Source organism: Silurus meridionalis, chromosome 17, assembly GCF_014805685.1.
Source record: "Silurus meridionalis isolate SWU-2019-XX chromosome 17, ASM1480568v1, whole genome shotgun sequence".
NCBI classification, from domain to species: domain Eukaryota; kingdom Metazoa; phylum Chordata; class Actinopteri; order Siluriformes; family Siluridae; genus Silurus; species Silurus meridionalis.
In genome coordinates, this window is record NC_060900.1 from 16658045 (window position 1) to 16681599 (window position 23555).

Below are 23555 nucleotides of genomic sequence, written 5' to 3' on the forward strand. Positions count from 1 at the left end.
TAATGATGATGTGCTAACAGCAGCATCGCTACACACACATGCAGCACTAGGCTTGCATATAGGCTTAAAAAACATACATTACACACGTTGTAACGGCAGTTGAATAAAGTGTAATAAAATTTTATGTTGGTTAAATGAGCATTGGTTATCTGCTGCACAACAGTCACAAACTGAGAGAAGTAGACAAACTTTCAAAAAATCCAGTATGGAGCTAATGCTTTTTGGTGTCAAACTGAAAGTAGTGTGAGGAAAGGGGTGAAAAACTAATCAGAGTTAGAAATCATGCTGGCATTTTCTGGGTTATTTTTTTGGCTAACGTATAAAATGAAACTTTGACTTGGTTGACCCCTGCCACCAGTCCTGGTGTAAAAGGGGTTAAACTGTATAAATGGAAAGCATAATAAATAACAAAAATAAAATTGTATGTATGTTTATTAATATTCATATACTTTTTTTTTTATAACGTGATCCATGTTACTTCTTTTCTGCAGAAACCTGCTAGATCGAGACACATTCTCCAAATCTGATCCATGTAAGTATAATTTATTTATAGCATTTATATGTCTTTTCATATAATAGGTTGACATATTGGTTTTGGGTTTGGGCAGATAATCAGAGGTGTCTTTCTGGCTTAGTCTCTTTTATGTGATCGTCTAACTTTCTTTCACTTTTCATTGCACTCTGAAAGTGTCTACTCGGCTGTTTTAAAGAGTTCCTGCAACACATCGCATTTGCATAGTAATGTGACAGATTTTCTTCAATATCAACAGAATGCCATAATGTATTCAGTGCCCAAACCTGGACTCTTGAATATTAATGTGAGCTTAGGGAGATGCTCTGCTCTCTGTAGCATAAGCATCTTGTACTTTATCAGTAGTAACTGCTTTATGGATCCTCTCAGGACACAAAAAGATGGACACTTTGTTAAACTTCATTCACTTTTGATTCATTTTGCAGAAAATCAATAAATATAAGATCTAATATTGCAGATGTATTGGACTAAATGGGATTGTTCAGTTCTGATGTTGTTAGTGCTTTGCCAATCCTTTACTTTTCACATTTATATGATGGGAAAAAAACAACACATACAGTATATCTTATTTGTTTTTTTTCTCATATTCCAACAGTATGTATCCTGTATACTCAGGGAGTCGAGTCGAAGCAATGGAGAGAGGTGAGTGAAGATCTCAAGCCTGCCTTGATGCTGTTATGCCATGCAGACATGCCTATATGCCTTATGTCCAACTGAATAATATTAGAAACTTTGTACTACTTAAATTGTAGAACATTCATTGCTTTTGAATTGTTGTTTTGGTAGTGTATGGGTATCAGTTAGACATTAGGACCATGTATTATTTTAAAATCCCCAATTTCACTTCACAAGAGCTGTTTATCATGTGACATTTGCTAATTATGGAGTGAGCTTATGGCCTTTCAGACTTAAAATTAAACAAGGACTTGTACTCTTGCCAGAGCCTTATCAACACCCTCTTATTTCCTGGGACCACATAGAACATGGAGTAGCCTTTGTCATAATTGTTATTTTGGTTGTTCCCATCTTGTCTCCTGACAGTCTCTCACATTCATAAATCTATTTATCCCAGTACTTACTATATGTTATGAATGTTTTTGCAATAAAGAAAATTGTTTAAAAAAATGCAAACAGTGATCAAGCACAAAGTTAATATTTTTTATATGATGAAATAGCCTACAAACCAAGTATTGTTTTAAGATGAAACCTCGATTCCTGCAAAAAGAGATAAACCATCTGCCCTGGATGGTTTGGGAATGGGAATGAAGATATTTGCCATAAAAGATATTTTATTAACAAATGCAGACAAACAGATTTTCCCAGGTTTGCTTTCTACTTCTAGTTGAGCTATTGTAGGTTTTGTTGGGAAAAAAAACAATTGAGTACTTTGATTAAGGCATTTCACTTCTCCATTGAACTGAGGATGATAACCTGAAGACAAATAGACATTGATGTTAAATTGTTCACAAATATGTGAGGTGAACTATATTCACCTGTCGAATACAATGTCCTCTGCGATACCATAGTGTTTACATACCTCACCGATTATTGATATGATTTCCATGGAAGGAAGGTAGGGATAGGGAGCTTTTCTCAGTGGGACTAGATTTACTTGAAACATCAACTGATGATGACAAAGGTCATAGTTTCTTCTTGCAACAGGGAGATCCATGTTAAAATCGATAGATATGTGTGACCATGGACAGCATGAAATGGACTCATGCTTTAGCAAGTTTGTGGTAGGAGACTAAAGAGTCAAGATCCAAAACTTGGTGCTTACCAGATTTATTGAGTTTTGCATACATATAGCTGGGTGATGTGTGAATCCACTGCTTGGGCCTTATAGTTTCGGCACCTGAGCATCCTACCATAAATGAGGATGAATGGATTTTGTAGATTATTCTTCCTGAGGACCTGCATGTAACCAAACCCCAGCTTTGGGGCTCTTACACATTTCCCAAGTTTGATGAAGAGGCAAGGTCTACAAGGTTTTGCATGTTTGTCTCTTAGAGAGATATTAAAGTTAAGGAATACAGACACGATTATTGTAATGACATAATGCTAACAGATAGCTTACAACTAGCTATAGAAATACAGGGGTATTTACTAGACTATAAAATATTACTAAAAATGTACATTGTTCAGACATTATTATGAATGAATTCTTCCATTAATTACTCTAATAAATACAGATAAGAATATAAGAGTTTTTCTGCTTTCACCTGTTCAAGACCTAAATTAACAAGAAGAACAATGCACTCTATTGTAACAGTATTTGGGTGCTGTATTCAGTACATTGCACAACCCTCCATTCTTCTTTCTCATGATCAACCTAGATGGTACTGGAGAGAGTGATGGACAGTATCCCTGATCTATGGCCTCTTTGACATATTAATCCAAGGTTTACTTTTGTGTAACTGTGTACTGCTTGAAGATGTGGACCTGGGTAGAAGGTCTATAGCACAGTCTTAAGGACTATGTGGAGGCTATAACTTTGCTGAATTTTTTTGCTGGTTTCCATTATGTTCAGAACATAATGGCAACCAGTATAAGAAGGAAATCTTTGGAGGTGAACTGCAAAAATGCCAACCATTATGGTGAAGGTGACATTGAGCTGAATGTTGGACTTCACAGTAAGTATCTGTAATTTGCATAAGCATATATGACAGTGGCAAATATTTAGTGCATTCTTTAACAAATGATTCCTCATATAAACATTTTCTAATATGGTAGTGAATCATCATTATAACTCTTTTTATACCCACATTTTGCTTATATGTAAATGTGACCATGTGTCCATGTATTTGCGTGTTATGAATGCATGGTATATTCAAACTTGACCTCTGGGTTCCACTCACTACTTTATATTCCACTATAAATTTTTACTCAATTTGCTGCCAATCACTGTAATTTTGCAATGATTTGTTTTTCAGTGTGTGGCAAGAAGATAATTGTTGATTTGATGTTAAGCACTAAAATCACCAATCCCTCTTCCATAATTATTTCTCAAAGGTTTTTTCACAGATAAATGCAGAAACAACAACTGCTTTGAGAATGTTAATAGAGAAGTATACAGAAGGTCTGAAGGAGTTGCATTGTGTGTTTGTAGATTTAGAGAAAGCGTACAACAGGGTGCCGAGAGAGGAGATATGGTATTGTATGAGAAAGGCAGGTGTCTTAGAGAAGTATGTGAGGGTGGTGCCGGACATGTATAAGGGCAGTGTGACAGCAGTGAAGTGTGCAGTGGGAACGATAGACTGGTTCAAGGTGGAGGTTGGATTGCATCAAGGATCAGCTCTGAGCCCTTTCCTGTTTGCAGTGGTGATGGACAGGTTCACGGATGAGGTCAGGAGTCTCCGTGGACCATCATGTTTGCGGATGAGAAGGTTATCTACAAGAATAAAAGGGAAAATTTATAGGACTGTGGTAAGACCTACAATGGTTTAGAGACAGTGGCATTGATTAAAAGACAGGTGGTGGTGCTAGAGGTAGCAGAGCTGAAGATGTTCAGATTTTCATTGGGAGTAACGAGGATGGACAGGATTAGAAACGAATTAATTAGAGGGACAGTGCATGTAGGACATTTTGGGGACAAAGTGAGAGAGGCCTGATTGAGATGGTTTGGACATGTGCAGAGGAAAAGAGGAAGGCCAAAAAGAAGGTTTATGAATGTGGTGAGGGAGGACATGCAGGTAGTTGGTTTAAAAGAGGCAGATGTAGAGGACAGAGTAGTATGGAGACAGATGATCTGCTGTGGTGACCCCTAAAAGGAGCAGCCAAAAGAAGAAGAAGAAATAGAAGTCTATGACATTGGCATGTCTTGATTCAGTAAAGTTATTCTACTTTTCCTTGTAACGGTGCTCCAGATGTATCAAATAACCAGGAGATCTCCTTGCACATCTCTCAAGTCATTCTAAAGGTTTTTAGATTGAATTTCAATCTGTGTTCTTGCTGGGCTATTCATTATCAGAATAACTAACAGAAATGCTTTGTATGCTCTAAACATATTCTCATCCAATTTGACAAGATAGGTTTTGAAAAGATAAATGTAGATATGTGCATGGAGTAAAACAACAGGGTTTTATTTAAAAAAAAAAAAGCAGAGCTAAACATAAAAATGGCTACCTATATCCAAAAATCATTAGATTTGTGTTTCAGGAGAACAAGTACAGATAGGACAGGTTCTAGGTATTAAGCTAAACTCCTTTTAGAGAGTTGCTGGTAAACAATGTAAACATAGATAATTAGATTTTTGTTTAAATGTTGGGTGAAGTGGTGGGTCTTCACTCTTTCTTTTAAGAAGCAGTGACTCAGCTGCTCAGACAGGCAGCAAAAGTTCATTCCACCATTGCAGGTTTATTCCAACACCTGAGTGCCAGGGCAGAGAATAGTCTTGATGCCTGTGTTCGCTTTGTATTGAGAAATGGTGGGTCAAGTCGTGTCGTGCTCATGGCTCAAAGGGAAAGCAATCTGACTCACAAGTAGGCAGAGAGATCCTAAAAGCTTAAAAAGATTTTAATTTCACAAAGTCATGCAGTTTACTTTACTTTGTCTCTCGGTTTCTCTCTAGGCATTGCTATCATACATATGACTATCAACTACGATTGATTTTACTGCTGAATATTAATGTCTTACCTTAAGCCTTGCTCTAGTGATTGACTGCTGAGATGATTGTACACATTCTGACAGCGATTAGCATGAAAATTAATTGACCTTTAGCCAACGCATTTCCTGTGGGTAATCCAATCCAGCCCAGTTGATTGCTAAGCAAAAATGAGCCCCTGATTATGAGAATGTAAATTGGGTAAGAATCTACTGCAATGATAACCATATGAGTTTATCCTAACTCATTTATGTGTGCTCATAATCCATGTAATATAATCTTAATTGAATCCTACCATATCAGATAACAGTACTTGTCAGTGTGACTTTTTAAAAGGAAGCATTTTAGCACAATCCTAAACAATTCATTTCTTCAGATCAGCCTTGTATACTATGGTTCACTGTGTCTTCCATGCAAGAGGTGGTTATGTGATAGCTGCAGTCAGTCAGTAGCAGCTGTTAAACTGTGTGGGAATGATAAAGCTAGGTTTGCCTCTTAGGGTGAAAGGAGGCTTGTCCAGGCAGGAGTAGATACTGTCAGTGTTCCCTCTGTGGCACTGAAACTCCTTAATTACACTGCTCGAGCTCAGACACAGGACACATGCCAACAGCCCACAGAGTCCCATATTTTCATCTCCCATTTGCAGTTTTGTATCTTTCCTGCTACTTCAACATTAATGATAAAGACTGTGTGAACCATAGACTGCTTGGCAGACCAGATGCTCTACAATCTTACACATATTTTATTATTTTCTTTTCTTATATTTTCTGCCACTATATAAATATATACACACAGAAAAATATATTTTCACACTTACCCCGTTTTATACACTCAGCTTCTCTAAATAGCAATAACATTACAAAGCATTTTATGTTTTATGTAAATGCTTTATGCCACAGTCTTCATACTAGTCATGAATGTTTAACCCATAATTCATTGCGTATTTACATTTAGTATGAAATTAATATGGTTTACTATGTATTCTAGATATATTTTTAAACTAGAAACATAATCTGTTTATTCCCTATAATACATTTTTTTATAGATTGTTACGAACCCAGCCATTAGGGTTGCACAAGCCAGTGCACTCTTAGTGTCGGTCCCAAGCCCAGATAAATGGAGAGGGTTGCATTAGGAAGGGCATCCAACGTAAAACATATGCCAAATCAAATATGGGTATAACGAATCAGGTTACCAACGACCGCCACAGGTATTGTTAGCCAACAGGGTACCGGTGGAAATTGGGCTACTGTTGGCCAAAGGAGGAGAAGGAGAGGAGGAAGATGTCTACACAGGTTAGGGTTGGTACTTTAAATGTTGGTACTATGACTGGTAAAGGGAGAGAGTTAGCTGATATGATGGAGAAGAGAAAGGTATATATGTTGTGTGTTCAGTAGACCAAGTGGAAAGGAAGTAAGGCCAGGAACATTGGAGGTGGCTTTAAACTGTTCTTTCATGGTGTGGATTGAAAGAGAAATTGTGTAGGGGTGATTCTAAAAGAAGAGAACAATAAAAGTGTAGTGGAGGTGAAGAGAGTTTTTGATAGGGTGATGAACATGAAGCTGGAAGTTGAAGGGGAAATGATAAATGTCATCAGTGCTTATGCTCCACAAGTGATCTGTAAAGTATTAGAAAGTGTACATAGGAGTAAAAGATTGGTGATTGGGACAGACTTTAATGGGCATGAAGGTGAAGGGAACAGAGGTGATGAGGTAGGTATGGCCTTAAGGAAAGGAATGTGGAAGGGCAGATTGTTGTAGATTTCGCTTAAAGGCTAAAAAAGGCAGTGGTAAATACTTATTTCAAGAAGAAGAAGGATCATAGAGTGAGGTATAAGAGTGGAGTAAGGTGCACACAGGTGGACTATGTTCTATGTAGGAGATGCAACCTGAAGGAGATTCGAGACTGTAAGGTTTTGGCTGGGGACAGTGTAGCTAGACAGCATCAGATGGTAGTCTTTAGGATGGTTTTGAAGGTGAAGAAGAAGAAGAAGAGGAGAGTGAGGACTGAAAGAAGAATAAGATGGTGGAAACTAAAGGAGGAAAACTGTAGTGTGAGATTCAGGGAAGAGGTCAGACAGGGGCAGAAGTGATAAGGGAGACAGCTAATAAGGTAAGTATGGTGAGAGGATGCCTGAGGAATGGAGAAGGAGTGTGCTGGTACTGATCTTTAAAAATAGGGGAGATGTTCAGACCTGCAGTAACTACAGGGGAATAAAGTTGATCAGTCACACCATGAAGTTATGTAAAAGAGTAGTGGGAGCCAGGTTGAGAAAAGAGGTGACCATCTGTGAGCAACAGTATTGTCTCATGCTGAGGAAGAGCACCAAATATGCATTGTTTGCTTTGAGAATGTTGATAAAGAAGTATAGAGAAGGTCAGAAGGAGTTGCATTGTGTGTTTGTGGATTTAGAGAAAGCTTACGACAGGGTGCCGAGAGAGCAGTTGTGGTATTGTATGAGGAAGTCATTTGTGTCAGAGAAGTATGTGAGGGTGGTGCCGGACATGTATGAGGACAGTGTGACAGCAGTGAAGTGTGCAGTAAGAATGACAAACTGGTTCCAGGTGGAGGTTGGACTGCATCAAGGATCGGCTCTGAGCCCTTTCCTGTTTGCAGTGGTGATGGACAGGTTGACAGACAAGGACAGACAGGATTCTCCATGGATTTTAATGTTTGCGGATGATATTGTGATTTGTGGCGAGAGTACCTGCTGGAGAGAAGGAGAATTAAAGGTGTAAGACAGAGTACATGTGTGTGAATGAGAGGGAGGGCAGTGGAGTGGTGCGGTTGCAGGGAGAAGAGGTGGAGAAGGTGGAGGAGTTCAGGTACATGGAGTCAACAGTGCAAAGTAATGGAGAGTGTATTAGAAAAGTGAAGAAAAGAGTGCAGGCATGGTGGAGTGGGTGGAAAAGAGTGGCAGGAGTGATTTGTCATAGAAGGGTTTTTGCAGTTGTGAAAGGAAAAGTTTATAGGACTGTGGTGAGACCTGCGATGTTGTATGATTTAGAGAGAGTGGCATTGAGTAAAAGACAGGAGGTGGAGCTGGAGGTAGCAGAACTGAAGATGTTGAGGTTTTCGTTGGGAGTGACGAGGATGGACAGGATTAGAAATGAGTTTATCAGAGGCACAGCACATATAGGGCGTTTTAAAGACAAGGTGTGGGAGGCAAGATTGAGATGATTTGGACATGTGCAGAGGAGGGACATGGGTTATACAGTATAAGGCTGCTGAGGATGGAGCCACCAGGAAGTAGGAAAAGATGAAGGCCAAGGAGGAGGTTTATGGATGTGGTGAAGGAAGACATGCAGGTAGTTTGTTTAAAAGAGGCAGATGTAGAGGACAGGGGGTATGGAGATGAATAATCCGCTGTGGTGAACCTGTGTGAAGTAGAATCTATTTTTTATTAAATTCACCCAAACACATTTATCACAATAGGAATTGTGTAATTTCTGTTTATTCGCAAGTATTCAATCTTATATATACAGTGGTACCCGACTTATCGACCGGCTCGGACATTGACCTTTTTGCATAGTGTACAGTTTTTCGACCTAAATTTGCGCCTGCAGAACGACCAAATGCCCGCTTATCGACCTTTTTTATTACCCCGACCCACGTGGAGCATTTTTTTTTTGTTACTTTTGTAATGTTTTTAATTTGTACTTTTTACTGTATTATTGTCAGAAATCCACCTGCCACATTCCCTTCGGCGGCTGTCAAAACCGCCGCTTTCCCTGAAGCCCCCGGCTACAATCATGCACACCTGGGGCTCATTATCCACTCATCCCCAGCTCTAATATAAACCCCTCATTCATCCACACTCCTTGTCGGTTATTGTTGGTATATGAAGGTGTTTGGTGCTTGTTTGTCTGTGGTTTCCCTGTCACGCGTATTCCTATGCGTTTCTTCCTTTCCGGACTCCACGCGCTCTCCACGGCTGCGCTTTCTTTCCAAAGCGCACCCCGGATTACCTTTTTTCTCCCGTGTGTTCGCCATTGGACCTCGCCCCTCTAGGGCGTACCACGGATATCTCTCTATCGTTTGTCAGGATTCTATGGACTGCTGTGTGTGTGTGTTTTTGTGTTAAACTCTCAGTGATTTCGTTAAACCAAAGCGAACTGTGCTCCGGCTTTGCCTCCGTTTATTACTCTGCATAACAATTATATACAGTATTATTTATGTACCTGTATTAATACTGCTAAAAACAGGGCAAAAAATGTTAATAAATGGGTATCGGTGGAGGTCGGGAACGGATTAATTGGTTTTCCATTATTTCTTATGGTATAATTACATTTGCTCTTTAACCTTCTCGCATTTCGACCGGTTTTAAGGAACGGATTAAAGTCGATAAGCGGGGTACCACTGTATATATTTACATACAACTCATATGAATTAATGTTAACCAGCATAAATTTTTTTTGGTATTTGGGGAATGTCATGCTCTATTAATGGGTGGAAAAAATAGTTATTATAGTGTATCTATCATTAAATGTATGTAGTATAATTTAAAGCTACTTACTTTCTGTCATAATCAGTTGTACACAGCAGTTAACAAGTGCCTTGACTAAAGGAAAATATTGTACAATTTAAAAATAAAATAATTTTCAAAACTGTTGAAACCCTATTATATCAATATGACTATCATCATCATGCAATGCTGTAATTTACATTTCCTTTAAATTATAGTCCTCAGTCCCTCTTTTTTCATTTTTTGTCTCCCAATGTATCCCTTTGGTTACAGAAAAAAGGAAAGTGCTGTGGTGCTGTGTATTCATAAGGCATTTTTTAGGGCCATCATGTTCATCCCTTCCTACTATACCATACTATACTATACCATACTATACTATACTATACTATACTATACTATAGTGCATACTATATTACCAGATCATTGAAAGCACCAGGATAATTTGGGCTCTTTAAATGTCTCACTGAAACAAATATAGTATGTGTGCATTCCCTGAGTTTCTGTGTTCATTGATTATTGTGTGTTGAGTGTGTATTTTGTGTTGGAAACACTAAAATGATACATTTATTGTGATGCCAAGAAGACACTTCCTGCCTTGTTTGTATTGTTTGAATATCGTAACAGAACACTGGCACAAAATCTTTAGTAAGACTTCTCTAGGCAGGAAATCATGCATATCAGCACTATGAGTTGTTCCCTGACAAAATTTGAAATTGTACTTGAGCTCAAAATATCCATCACAGCAGAAGGTTGATGCCAGTTTTGCAGTATTGTAAGTCCATTAAAATTAGCAAGACCACATTTCTTACGATATATGTCACCTAATGCTTGCACGGATTAGTTTATGTGACTTAGACCCTGCAAGAATAGTGTTATATTGCTAATGCCAGTACAACTAGAATAGCAAAATTCATGTAAAAAGCAAACAGAAATGGTTTAAATATATAAATATGTTACAAAATATCTAGTAAGCACTGGTCAATCTCTCATGTGAGTCAAGTGAGTGGCAGAGCCAAAGAGAGAAGAAGACAGAAGATGTGTTTGTTGCAAAAGCAAGACAGCTTACAAAAAAACACAAAAGAATCTCCAGAACTACAGTGATGGGGATGCTTGTTCTCAGCTCGAATTGAGGCACTGTTCAAGGTAGATAGGAATCATGTATAGGTCCAATTTTCAAACAATGTAGCACAAAACTGTAGGTCTTCGTTTGACAGCTGAAGATGAAAAAAAAATCTAAGAATCTTAACTTGCAGCATGATAATGACTGAAAGCATGAACAAAGTCAACACAGAAATAGCTTTAGATGAAGAAAATCAAAATCCATATTTAAATTGTATTGAAGCCCTGTTTAAGGACCTGAATATGGAGGGCTATGCATTAAAAATCCCCTCACAGTTTAATAGATCTAGAACCCTTTTCAAGAAAAAGTGGGAAAAATTGCAATATCAAGAATTTTACAGTCAACAGCAACAGTCAAACCAGATGCTGCATAACAAGCAGTAGCTGCTTTAACAAAGTGTTAGTTAAGGGCTGTGTACACTTGTGTAGCCAGGTTTTTTTTTTTTCTTAAATATTTCTATTTGTTTTCACTTGAATTGTGTTGGTTGCTATAACACAATCCAAAGTGGAAGATATCTAATGTTTTCTATTATTTATTTTTTTTACATCACAAAAACCTGATGTGTTGCACGAATGTGTTCATGTTTTACATCTGTGTCATAGATTGCAGTTATGGAAGAATGATTAAAATTGCATATTCATATTCAGGTTAAGATAGAGTTTACTTATTTTAGGTAAGGCTTGATTGAAAAAGTTAAGTTTATATTTTGGGAGATTTATACAAGTAAGTACATTAAATTTATACAATCTATATAAAAAATACTGACAAAATAAAAGTTCCATTTCAGTTATAATTTGAGATTACAAACCAGGAACATATATTATATGTATAAGATTACTGCTTTTGCACACACTGATGGTGATGGAGGCAAATAAAACACCCACTTTTGTCGGTTCTGCTCCAAGGGTGCATGAAAAATTGACAGCATCACAAATTCTGCCAAGTACCATGATATTTTAAACCAAGCCCTAATTACCCTTGCCACCTCAGTCTCTGGAATTGCGTGCTATTGAAAACCTATTTACTGAATTGATCCCTGTATAAGTGCTTTCCAACCTCCAGCTGATAGATGACATTACAGGAAAGAACCTGGTGTTGTTCTGCTCATTAGAAGTGTTTTTAAATATTTCTGCTGTACCAGTATTTCAATAATTTGTTTTCTTGTTTTATTATTATTCTGTAAAAATGCACAGAAATTTTGCATTACTATGAAAATGGACTTAAACCACAAAATATTATTTCCATTTGCAAAATAGAGACACAGATTGGCAGTAGCAAATTGAAATAGTTTGAATTAATAAAATGTCAGAATAACATACATAAAATATTCATTTTATTATTATTCAATCATTTATACAATTTTATAAAGCAGTGATTATTATAAAAAAAACAGCATTTAATCCCTACAGGCTTACATAGACTAAACATGCAATGAAAATCAAAACAGGTCCCCATGTACATAAACATTTAGAATTTTTTATAAAAATCTCATCAATGTTTAAATACATTTTAATTAGGCAGTTCTGATTAAAGAAGTTGTTTCAAAAATGTTCTTGTCTTTAACATTTCTCCTTATGTTAATCGACAATTATACAGACGAATAATTTCATATATACATTATTTATAACTGCCATTAGCTCAAAGAGCTGTTATAAACTGTTTAAATAAACCCACAATCAAATATGTATGATTTTGTCATAGCAGAGATCCATGCCATAACCAAGGTTATTAGACCAAGGGGACATTTATCTTTATTTCAAGGGAATGACACAAGAGAACATGTGAGCGTGAGGCCAAGAGATAAAATATGGAGGACAAGGTAACAAAATGACAACAAGATAATAACAGCAATGGCTAAGTGCATTTAGTAAGATAGAACACATTGAAATTTGTGTGCTTTGCTGGTTTGATGAATGGAGCTGAGTGGCATTAGGCTTATGCAGGTGGCATGAATAGACTTAGGTGGGATCCTCTCCCAGAAATAAGGGAGTGTTTTGGGCTGATAGTGTTAAAGCAGGATTCTGCTTTCACAGTGCAGAAACTGGGAATGTTGAGTTGCTTCTAGCCCTGTCATCCATTCCATGCTGGAGTTTTAAACATGAATGCTTACTGTCACTGTAGCTGTCTCACTTACCCCTGCTTAATCAAACAGCAGGTCACACAGACACCTCAGAGTTCTACACTTGTAACAGAGGCTCACTGAATCTTTTTCCTCACTGTCACCTCTAATGCCTTTAATAATATAGATATAGTTAACATCATGCTTAAATGTTTGCATGATATAAATAAATGCTACAAAAATATAAATGTTGAAAGTCTCAATTAAATGGTTAAACAAACTGTGCAACCCTCAGGTATTCAGGTGATGTGTATGAGAAACACTATTTGCATATATATAAACCACACTTACTTAACTCATAGTTCACAGAGCAGAGTTTATTTAGAAGATTCCTAATGAATAGCTCAGAGCTGCCTCAAAATCTGCAACGTAAGAAGCACATTATTAGGTTCTTGTCAGACTCTGCAGTTCAGTGCTCCATTCTCTGTCCCAGTTCCCAGCCCAGTTGAAAACCTCTGACGAGGAGTTCACACTGTCACTATACACTAACACTTGTGAGGGATATTTTATTTATGCAAATCTGAAGCGCTGCCTCTTTAAATTGAATTATTCATAGTAAACACAATTAGATGGGGGAATGAACTGCCATCTTTTGGCAAGCAGCTTCTGAGGGAAGAGCAGCACCCCCCCCACTTTCTCTCTCACTCACTCTCTCTCTCTTCCCCTGCAGATGGAGATCACAGAGTTTAGTGCTCTGGGCTGTGACAAGTTGCTATGTTCTAATAACAGCTGAGAATCTATTTTGTAGCTTGAAGACTGAAGGGTTGGTTTTAGATGTGACATTATGAGGTGCCTTGCATTTGCTCATGGTGCTACACAGTGATTGTTGTCCAATATAGATATTACAAACAGTCTGAGTGTGCTCTCCAATCTGCTACACTGTTTTGCTTGGTCGGGTGGTATAGTAGAAGGAAAGTTTCACAGAAGAGCATATGTTTTGTCACAGGCGTGAGTCCAGAATAAAGCTGAGAACACAGTGTGCATTAGAAATATTAGAAAGCATTCATTGCCTGTGTGAATTTCATTAGCAAGTGGTCTTATAACAACAACAACTAGCACTATGCAGAAAATTTGGAGATAACTTTTTCGTTTGATGCATTTTAAGCAATACGAATAAGGAGTATAATGTACAGTACTACAAAGGCACTCTCTATATCCGTTTTTCAATAGTACTCCAAATATCCATATTTGTATCTTAATTGGATTTAATGTGGGAGTGGCGTAAATAAAACTAAAAGAAAGGAAGTATGAACCCTACTACCATGTCCTTAGAAATACAGAAAAGTATAGGAAAACCCCCCTTAGGTAGAGGTATGAGCATATATATCAGTATGCTATGTGAATTCTGTCTCTGACAGTTCCTCAACCTCAGCTATACCACTCATGTTCCTAACTGCTATGATCTTAAGTGAGTTTGTTTTCGAAATCTTGCAGTATATTTTGTTGAATGTGACTGTGATGTTAACAAATTTAAAAATTTTAAAAATTAAGTTTAATTTAACCCCCTGCAATCCTGACTAGAATAGCTTTTACTTGTCACATATACATTACAGCACAGTGAAATTCTTTCTTCGCCTATCCCAGATTGCTCAGAAGCTGAGGTTAGAGTGCAGGGTCAGTCATGATACTGTGCCCCTTGACCACAGAGGGTTAAGGGCCTTGCTTAGGGGCCCAAGAGTCACAGCTTGGCGATACCAGGGTTTAAACCACCAACTTTTCCATCAGTAACCCAGCACCTTAATCACGGAGCTACCACTCCGCTAGGCAGGCACCGAGGATGCGATGCCACATAGTCATGTGATGGATCATTGAATTTCTTTGTCCTGCTAGCTCCATATTTGACCAGTCGCATACATCTAAATAAAAGTAACCCCATCTCCCATGCTTTCACAGCGTTTTCCTTGTGCCAAAAAGAATTGTATGTCTCCTATTCATATCTGTATTTACACCAACTAGGCATAACTTTATGGCCACTGATCAGGCATAAAATTATGACCACCTGCCTAATATTCTGTTGTTCCCTTTTTGCTGCCAAAACAGTGTGGACCCATTGAGCATTCGCAGCATTAACTTCTTCAGCAATTTAAGCTACAGCAGCTCGTCTGTTGGATCGGACCATACAGGCCAGCTTTTGTTCCCCTTGTGCATTAATGAGCCCTGGCCACCCATGACCCTGTCGCCATTTTACCACTGTTCCTTCCTTGGACTAGTTTTGATAGATACTGAGCACTGCAGACCAGAAACAGCCCACAAGAGCTGCTGTTTTGGAGATCCTCTGACCCAGTTGTGTAGCCATCAAAATTTGGAACTTGTCAAACTCACTCAAATTCTTATGCCTACCCATTTTTCCTGCTTCCAACACATCAACTTTGAGGACAAAATGTTTACTTGCTGCCTAATACATCATACTGACTAACAGATGCCATGATAAAGAGATTATCGGTTATGCACTTCACCAGTCATAAAGTTAGAATGTCAAAATTGTCAAAATGTTTTGCCTGATCAGTATATATATCTAAAGGATCTCCTTTTGTTGAGGACTTCTTTGTGTCCATTATCCCAAAAAAGTTAGAGTGGAAAACAAAGTTGTGCTATGCTCCTTATTGACAGATGTGTTGTCTCTATCTCTTTTTCTTTTATAGTTTGGAAGGACAGAAGTGATTGACAACACACTCAACCCAGATTTTGTAAGGAAGTACATTCTGGACTATTTTTTTGAGGAGAAGCAGAATTTACGTTTTGACATGTAAGCTAATCTCTTTGATCTATTTTTAATATTTTTAATATATCTATAATATATCTTATATATATATATATATATATATATATATATATATATATATATATATATATATATATATATAAACATATTTTCATATCTTGAGTGCCACGTGTAGAGGTGCAAGTCAGTTTGATAAAATTGAAAATATTTGTAAAAGTTGTAAATATTTTAAATACACATTGACCTCATACTTTGAACCAGTTTTCAGCAAAAGACAGTGTCATCCACTAATAATCTCTCTAAAGATGTGTTGTATTATTGCAAACCTCTGAGACTTGCATCTCAATCACACTAGTGCTCTGAGGAGAATATTTTTTGTAACAACGAGCAAACGGTCAGTGCTGTGCGACCTCTGGCGCTAGCAAAGCAAATTCAACTTTTAATATTGTTAGTTATTAAACTAGCAGAGATTCATTGACTAATATAATGGCTTAATATTAAGTCTGGGTAGGTGTATTAGAATAGATCTGTAGATATTGAACTTCTCCACACTGTAATTCTGTGGCTAGGTTTTAATTATAAGCAGCTGCAACTCTCATGGAACTCAGAGGAATTTTACTAAGATTCGTTTGCATGATTGTCTAGATATCCTGTCATTAGTGAGGTGCAAGTAATAGCTAAAATACGTATTATGGCTAATACCTAGAGGCTGTAAATCATTGGATAATTACAATTTTAAATATTCAATGTTTTGATCTCCAGCATATTAATCTTTACTGAAACCATTAGCACAGTGATCCTAATGCAGAATGCCAGCCTTGAGTGTTTTTTTATTGTATGTGAGGTGATATTCAAATATGTTTATGGATGGATGAAAAAGAGTCATAATGGAAAAATGCACTTAATACATACTGGACATTTCATATTCATTCTAAACTCACAAATAGCATCTACAGATTTCACTGTAAATAATTCAGTGGTATATATTTGTCATTTATTAAAAACATTTTCCCTGTTTTAATTTCCTGATTTCAGATATGACATTGATTCCAAAAGTCCTGACCTGGCAAAGCATGTAAGTTTGTGGGATACCTCTGCATGTGTGTGTGCTTGTTAGCCAACAAGGATTGTGAATGCATTAAATTCCCATTTGTGCTTCAAATACTGACCACATCTATTTGAACATGCATGCTCTTTCTCATTTGAACTTTGGTTTTATGCAAATGAGACTTATTCATCAACATGGTGAAACATGCTTTAAAATCATAATAACACTGCTGTGTGCACAAAGATGGATGTTTTTTTTGTTGGATCAGTGTCTATTAACAAATTAAGCAACATTTCATTGTTATTAACCAGTTATTCTGTACTAATGGCGATTCATTTCAAATGTCTGGTAAGCATATTTTATGTGTGCCCATGATGTACACATAATGTGCAAGTTCATTTCTACAGGAAATGAAATCTTCCATATTTGGATTCCTGTATCAAAGCTTTCAAAGCTTGTTTTTGCAGAATTTTTTAATCCTGTCTGTTCTACCAAGCCAGTGGTGAAAATCGTGAACTAAATATGACATTTAAGACATGTAAACAATTCTGTTACACTATGACCACTTTAATAATATTTCATAAAATTGGAAGCTTTGATAGTGTGTTATTATTTTACACCTGGGTATTATGTAGTTAAGGATTTATTTAACCTTTGTCACTGGTTTGCATATCACCAAAACATTTTTATTTCCATTTTAATTTCAGATTATGATTTATGACTTGCTATTTGCATTAATGTGTGTAAATGGATTGTCGAGGGTGGTGGTTCACCCCCTCACTGCTCGTTCTATCTCTCCTTCTCTCGCCTGCTTTCACTTCTCTCTTTTCTTTCCACCATCTCTTATACCTGACTACAGCAGCCTTGTTTTTTTTTTTGTTTTGTTTTTTTCATTTTTATCCTTTCTGTTACATGATGTACTCTGTTGTTATTGCTATTGATGGTGCCTGCCCGTTCTCCCTCCTGGAAGCCCTCCGAATTCAACGTACGTGGATGCCTTCCTTGACTTTATTAGCTGTACAACACATTTCTTGGTAAAACGCTGCTCTGACTCAGTGTGCTTTCTCTCCACTTCATTTCCTGTGTTCCGGATTTGCCTCCGGTCCTTCTTTTTTCTTTATTTTCATGCAAACCCTATGCAGGACTTCCTGGGTCAGACCTTCTGCACTCTGGGTGAGATAGTGGGATCTTCAGCTAGTCGAATGGAAAAGCCTCTGGGGTAAGAAGCTAATGCACTAAGCATTATAGCACATGCTGGCTTGCTGCACAATGACAGAAGTTGCATAATGTACTGAAATGAATTTGCAGTGCAGATGATGTTGCCTTCTTTAATATTAGTCTGAATGGATCAAGAATATTTTTTTTTTCACTTAATGGCTTTCACTTGAATTGAGTGAAGAAATACAAATGCCTTTCGAGAATCACAGTTTATACATATAATTAACATGTATGAATAGATTTTGCTATTTGCCCTCTTAAATGGGCAAGTGTGTCAAACAAGGAGTAAAGTAACTTCCAATTACAGAAGTTTTAGTAATATTATAGTCGAAGCACTGGAATATGAGAATTTGTAACACAGTCTTGCCTAATCTTGATTAAGAACATGGCTCTGTGTGTATATGCAGCTATAATCCAAAGAACAGGTTTACATTAATGGACTCAATCTACTATTATTGTTTCTCTGGTAACAACTTGTTCATAGGACCTTGCATGGTGGACACAGGGCATAATTTAAGACTTATTATATATATTTAAAAATGGAAAAATAATATTGATCATTAATATGTTAAAATTTGTAAAAGTCAGGAAGTTTTCTGCCATGAGAAAGGCTTTGGGTTTGAGCTGACTTGTGCGTTCCAATTTCTTAGTGACATGAAAGACTATGGGTTTTCTTTTCATCTTATTATTCTCATGACAGGTTTGTGAAGGGTAAGAATGCTTGCTTAAAGCTGCTATTACAAAGTAAAGGAACTAACTTCTCTTGTGGATGTCCATGATACTGAATGGTTAAAAAGTATAAAATTATATTTAGTAATAAATTAACACTAGCTGATTTTTCTGAGGTCTACAGAAGGGCTCTTTAATCCTATCCAAAAAAGGACAGTGGGGCTGCAGGTTTTCATTTCAGCTAAATAGGCAGCACAGTTGCCTAGTTGATTTGGAGCCAAGATAGACTGATTAGATAAGTGGAAAAAGGTAAGACTCCTGTCTGACAGGAAAGAAAGCCTGCAGCCACACCAGCTGTTTGTGGACATGTTTAAAGACCCCTAGTTTAGAGGAAAAAAGATTTGCATTAAATTTGACTTTGTCTTCACCTAATAAATAGATTGAAAATGATGCTTAGGGGTTTATTCCTGTCAAATAACATTACATGCCAATTTGCTACATGTACAATTCATAAAATAAAAAAATGTTACACTTAAGACTGTAAGGAACTGCAAAAAACTAAGCACACATGGTTTTGCCCTGTCACAAAAATCTCTGTTACACTTGATGTGAACAGAACATCCCACAATAATTGAGCACAGCCGAACAAATCAATCAAACTCAAAAAGTTAACAATGCTACAAATATTATAGACTGTACATAATACACTTACAAAATCTTACAAAATCCGTTGGGTTTCCTTTTTGAGTCTGGTTCCTCTCAAGGTTTCTTCCTCATAACATCTCAGGGAGTTTTTCCTTGCCACAGTCGCTATGGCTGCTCATCAGGGATAAATGCACACCATTCACCTTAACTCTTAAAATTCTGTAAAGCTGCTTTGAGACAATGTCTGTTGTTAAGAGCGCTATAGAAATAAACTTGACTTGACTCGACATTCATTTAATTGTTTATAAATGATTGAGGCTGCTTTTTCCCAGTTATACACTGTCTTTCATCTTGCTTTGCTTTCATTGTGGAATACTGAAAGATGTTTCTTTAAAGCATTACCATCTGCAATCTGCGATTAAGGTTTAGATAAGTGTGAATGTTAACTGAGCACAACCAGAGGAGTCCACTCTATAATTAGACATCTGAGCAGCTGTTTATGTTCCTAGAATCCATGCTTATAGTTTCAAGAAGGCAAAGTAAAGACATAATGGTCAAGACCAAGCATTTTTGGAATTGTCTTTGAAATAAATTCATGAGTTACTGAACTATTACAGATTAACTTCGGAATGGTTTTTTGATTGCCCAGTTAGTTATTTAGTTTTGCAAATGTTTTTTTTTTATTAACTGTAATGCCTCAAAAGCATTACATAAAAGTTAACAGTCATTTAAAAAATGTGCACTATGTAGAGCAAAAGAGAGGAAGAAATGAGAGAGAGAGAGAGAGAGAGAGAGAGAGAGAGAGAGAGAGAGAGAGAGAGAGAGAGAGAGAGAGAGAGATGTCTAGAGTGCATTAAACACCATTTCTTTAAATGGTCTCTAAAAACACTATTAAGATAATTTGCCTTGGTGAAAGGTTGAGAGCTGTGCACTTAAAATTACTCTTCATGATGGATAATATAGGTTGATAAAAGTGTCTACATAGTGTTCATTTATTTCATCTGCTATCTGGTTTAGAACAAATAGTTTTCCTATAATAAATGATTTATGGAATGATGTGTACCAATTCACTGTCAACTAAAAGATAAAAATTGGCCTGTATTTAAAAGAATAAAGAAATAATTTAACTGGGAACCTTTTCTAAATGCACATGCTTATTTTTTCCCCTAGCTATTTTTGTTGACCAGATTACAAATAGTTTTGACTTAAACAAACTGCTATATATTATATACATATGATATATATTAGGGTTGAAACAGGTCACGTATTCATACCGAACCATTTTGGTACAGGGCTTTCAGTTTGTTGCACGTGTAACGAATGCAATCCTTTTTACTTTTGGAACATAGTTAAAATCTGAGTTCCGTCACAAACGTATTAAGTTTGTTTTGTCTCTGCCTCGCACTTTGAGCGCAGTGTCACTTTGTTTTTTTTTCCAATTGTTATTCAACTTAAAAGCATACACAACAATGCCGGGTTATAAAACTACTCGCTCCATACCAAAAATATGATTTGTAGTTTGCCAAAATACTATATGTAGAGCATTGTAAAATTCAGATTTTATTTTGCGCATGCGCGGAATCGTTGTCACTTTTGCCATCACCAGCGTGAAATGATTGCTGAAATGTGAGGGGTGTACTCACTTTTGTGATAGATAGATAGATAGATAGATAGATAGATAGATAGATAGATAGATAGATAGATAGATAGATAGATAGATAGATATGTTAGTTTTGACCTGCTGCTACATGTGAGGCAGTAAATCATTGAGGATTTACTAATGCAAAATTAAAACCAATTACAATCATAGCTGTGAAAAATGACTTGAGCCTATAAACTGAATGCTGGAGTGAAAGATCAGTGACCACGGCAAAGGAACCACTCCAGCAACTGAGGAAAATAATTAATACAATAAAATGTAACAATGATTGCAAAAAAAAAAGTATATATGTGTGTGTGTGTGTGTGTGTGTGTGTGTGTGTGTGTGTTTCGAATGATCCCATACAAAAGTCAATTCTGTTCCAGTCTGACTAAGAATGTGTGAAATCCCTTCATCTGCTGGAGTGCTGTGTGCTGGTGGAAGAGACTATAGGGCCTTACAGGAATTTAAGAGCTTTGCAAGAGCTTTCAGCTTCAGTACTACAACATTCTGTACAGATCCACCTTCTAATGCCCTGCTGCCTCTTTACTGTTTGTTTTTAAACAAGGAAGGTGTGCTCTGTATGTGTTGTTTTTTTTGCTGTGGTTTAAAGCAAAAAACAAACAAACAAAAAAACGAGAAGACAGTGCATCTGTAGGCTTGTGCACATCTGTTAGTTTTGCCTAAATAAGCTGTCTCTCAGTCTTGGCACATTCTGTGACCTGCTTTTCTACAGCATACTGTATCTGTCATCTGACTAACTCTACACACACACACACACACACACACACACACACACACACACACACACACACACACACACACGCACACACACGCACGCACACACGCACACATGCACGCATATACATTTGTGTTGCAATTATTGTTTTATCTAGAGGTGTAAGCCCTAAACCAGAAGGGCCCCTAAATCAAAAATGCTTTTTTGTCTTATTTCTTAATGTTTGAATTTTCTTAATTCTAATTCTACATTGAAACATTGTAAAACACTGGGCAAAGCTATCAGCACTTTCGGTATTCTATAAATAAATGCTAGAAATTCATTGTGCAACGTGGTCTTTGTTTGTTCTGCAAGCTATACGCCTTAGGAAATGCACATGTCTGCAAGAAAGTACCCCCACTTGAACAAATCCTGTTGTATTCCATGGGATCCCTGTCCTGACGCACACATATATCCTCGCCTTTGCGCCCTTGACCCTTTCTGCCAAGCTTTCTAAAAGAACAACATATATTAAATTCATAACATCAATATTAATACCATACCCATAATAACATATTTTTATCTTTGTTCACAAAATAAACAGAACATAAAATCCGTAATGATAAATAATTAATATTTATTTGCTTACAACCCTAGTGTCATCTAGGTGTCCCTTCCAGTGTCATAATTATTACGCAAGCAACCATATGGGAGCCTTTCAAATTTTCTGCTACCACAAGGTCAAAACTGTGACATTCCTTACTTAACACACACACACGCACACGCACACACGCACACACATACACAGGCCCAGTGGATTCTTTACTTTGTGGTGTTTTGCTTGTTGTCATTAAATGATGGATTATAGGGTAGAATTTTGCTTTTGTTGCTGTAAACAGTAGATAAAACTGCTGAACAACTCCATTATGTACTCAATTGTCATAGGAATAATAAAGGCAGATAGCAGTGTTACTGCTGTCTCTTAACAGCGACATTTCTCTTATTTAGGCATTCATTTTTTCTATTATATGCGCAACTCATTGTCACTATGTTTTTTTTTTGCAAACAAAAAACTTCAATGTTTTTGCTCAAATATAGATTCTTTTTGTTTGGTTACACCTAGCATGGGTATATTTACAACACAGTTTATGTTCCACCTATTATATACAATCTGTTTTTTCCTCCCATTTATGTTGCTTTTGTTTTACTGCATGTAGTTTTTGAAATTCAGTGCCTGGTGAATGATTGAATAAACCTCAGCCTAAAACCATATCTCTCAGACAAATGTTTTCAATCAAAGAGGACAGATATTTTTGGCTTTAAGCAGCTATTAATGTCATATAGCAATGACAGGAGTGGGAGAGTCATTTTGCATTTTGTTTTAGCAGAGCTTTAGACACAGCAGATATTCCCTTAGAAAAAGAAAGTCATAGACTTTCCTGACTGTAAGCTACTTTAAATCTTTTTTGGGGAATATGCCATTTAGAATAATGAATAAAAAAAGGAATCTATTTACAATTCCACAAAATTTTTCATTATCATTTTAACTCTGCTTCCTTCACTTTAAAACTAAACCCTCATACATCTTTACAAACAGCTATATTTTAAAGTAGGCGCACTCAAAAGTTCACACACTTTGCGTAGTAAAGACAAAGACAAATATAATCAGTTATGTTGCTCTTTACAATGAGACTTCTCCTTCTTGCCTCATGGTATTCAGATCCTATACATTGCGCTAGAAATATCTGCATAAAACTTTTGCACTGCAGAACTATTGAGCTACAGGCAGCCTTTTCATTCTACTGCTGGTTTCAATAGTGATAAGAACACCATGACAAATTCCTCCCTGAGTAAATCTCTTGTTCCAAATGGACAAAAGGATGTGTCATCTACATTACACCCACTTATCTACCTCCTGGTTTGGCCATTAGTAATGAAAAGTAGGTTGATGACTATGCACTACGACAGTCTAGGAAACACTTCTGAACTCAAGAGCTCTTAGGGCACAGGTCTTTTATGCAAAAAATGCTAGACAAAAGAAAGACCCTGTGTATAAA

At 36.9% G+C, this 23555-nt stretch overlaps 1 protein-coding gene across 2 annotated transcripts in view; it reads left to right on the forward strand.

Moving 5' to 3' along the window:
• The window catches only part of cpne5a (copine Va), an 86841-nt gene that overhangs the window by 17905 nt on the left and 45381 nt on the right, over nt 1-23555 (forward strand). Inside the window, exons 2-7 of one of the 2 annotated variants that reach the window (XM_046871423.1) lie at nt 492-532; nt 1128-1174; nt 15482-15585; nt 16597-16636; nt 17580-17594; nt 17752-17828. In XM_046871423.1, coding sequence (XP_046727379.1) covers nt 492-532; nt 1128-1174; nt 15482-15585; nt 16597-16636; nt 17580-17594; nt 17752-17828 — 324 coding nt within the window. The remainder of the gene's footprint in view (nt 1-491; nt 533-1127; nt 1175-15481; nt 15586-16596; nt 16637-17579; nt 17595-17751; nt 17829-23555) is intronic. The other variant, XM_046871424.1, reaches the window with a different exon arrangement.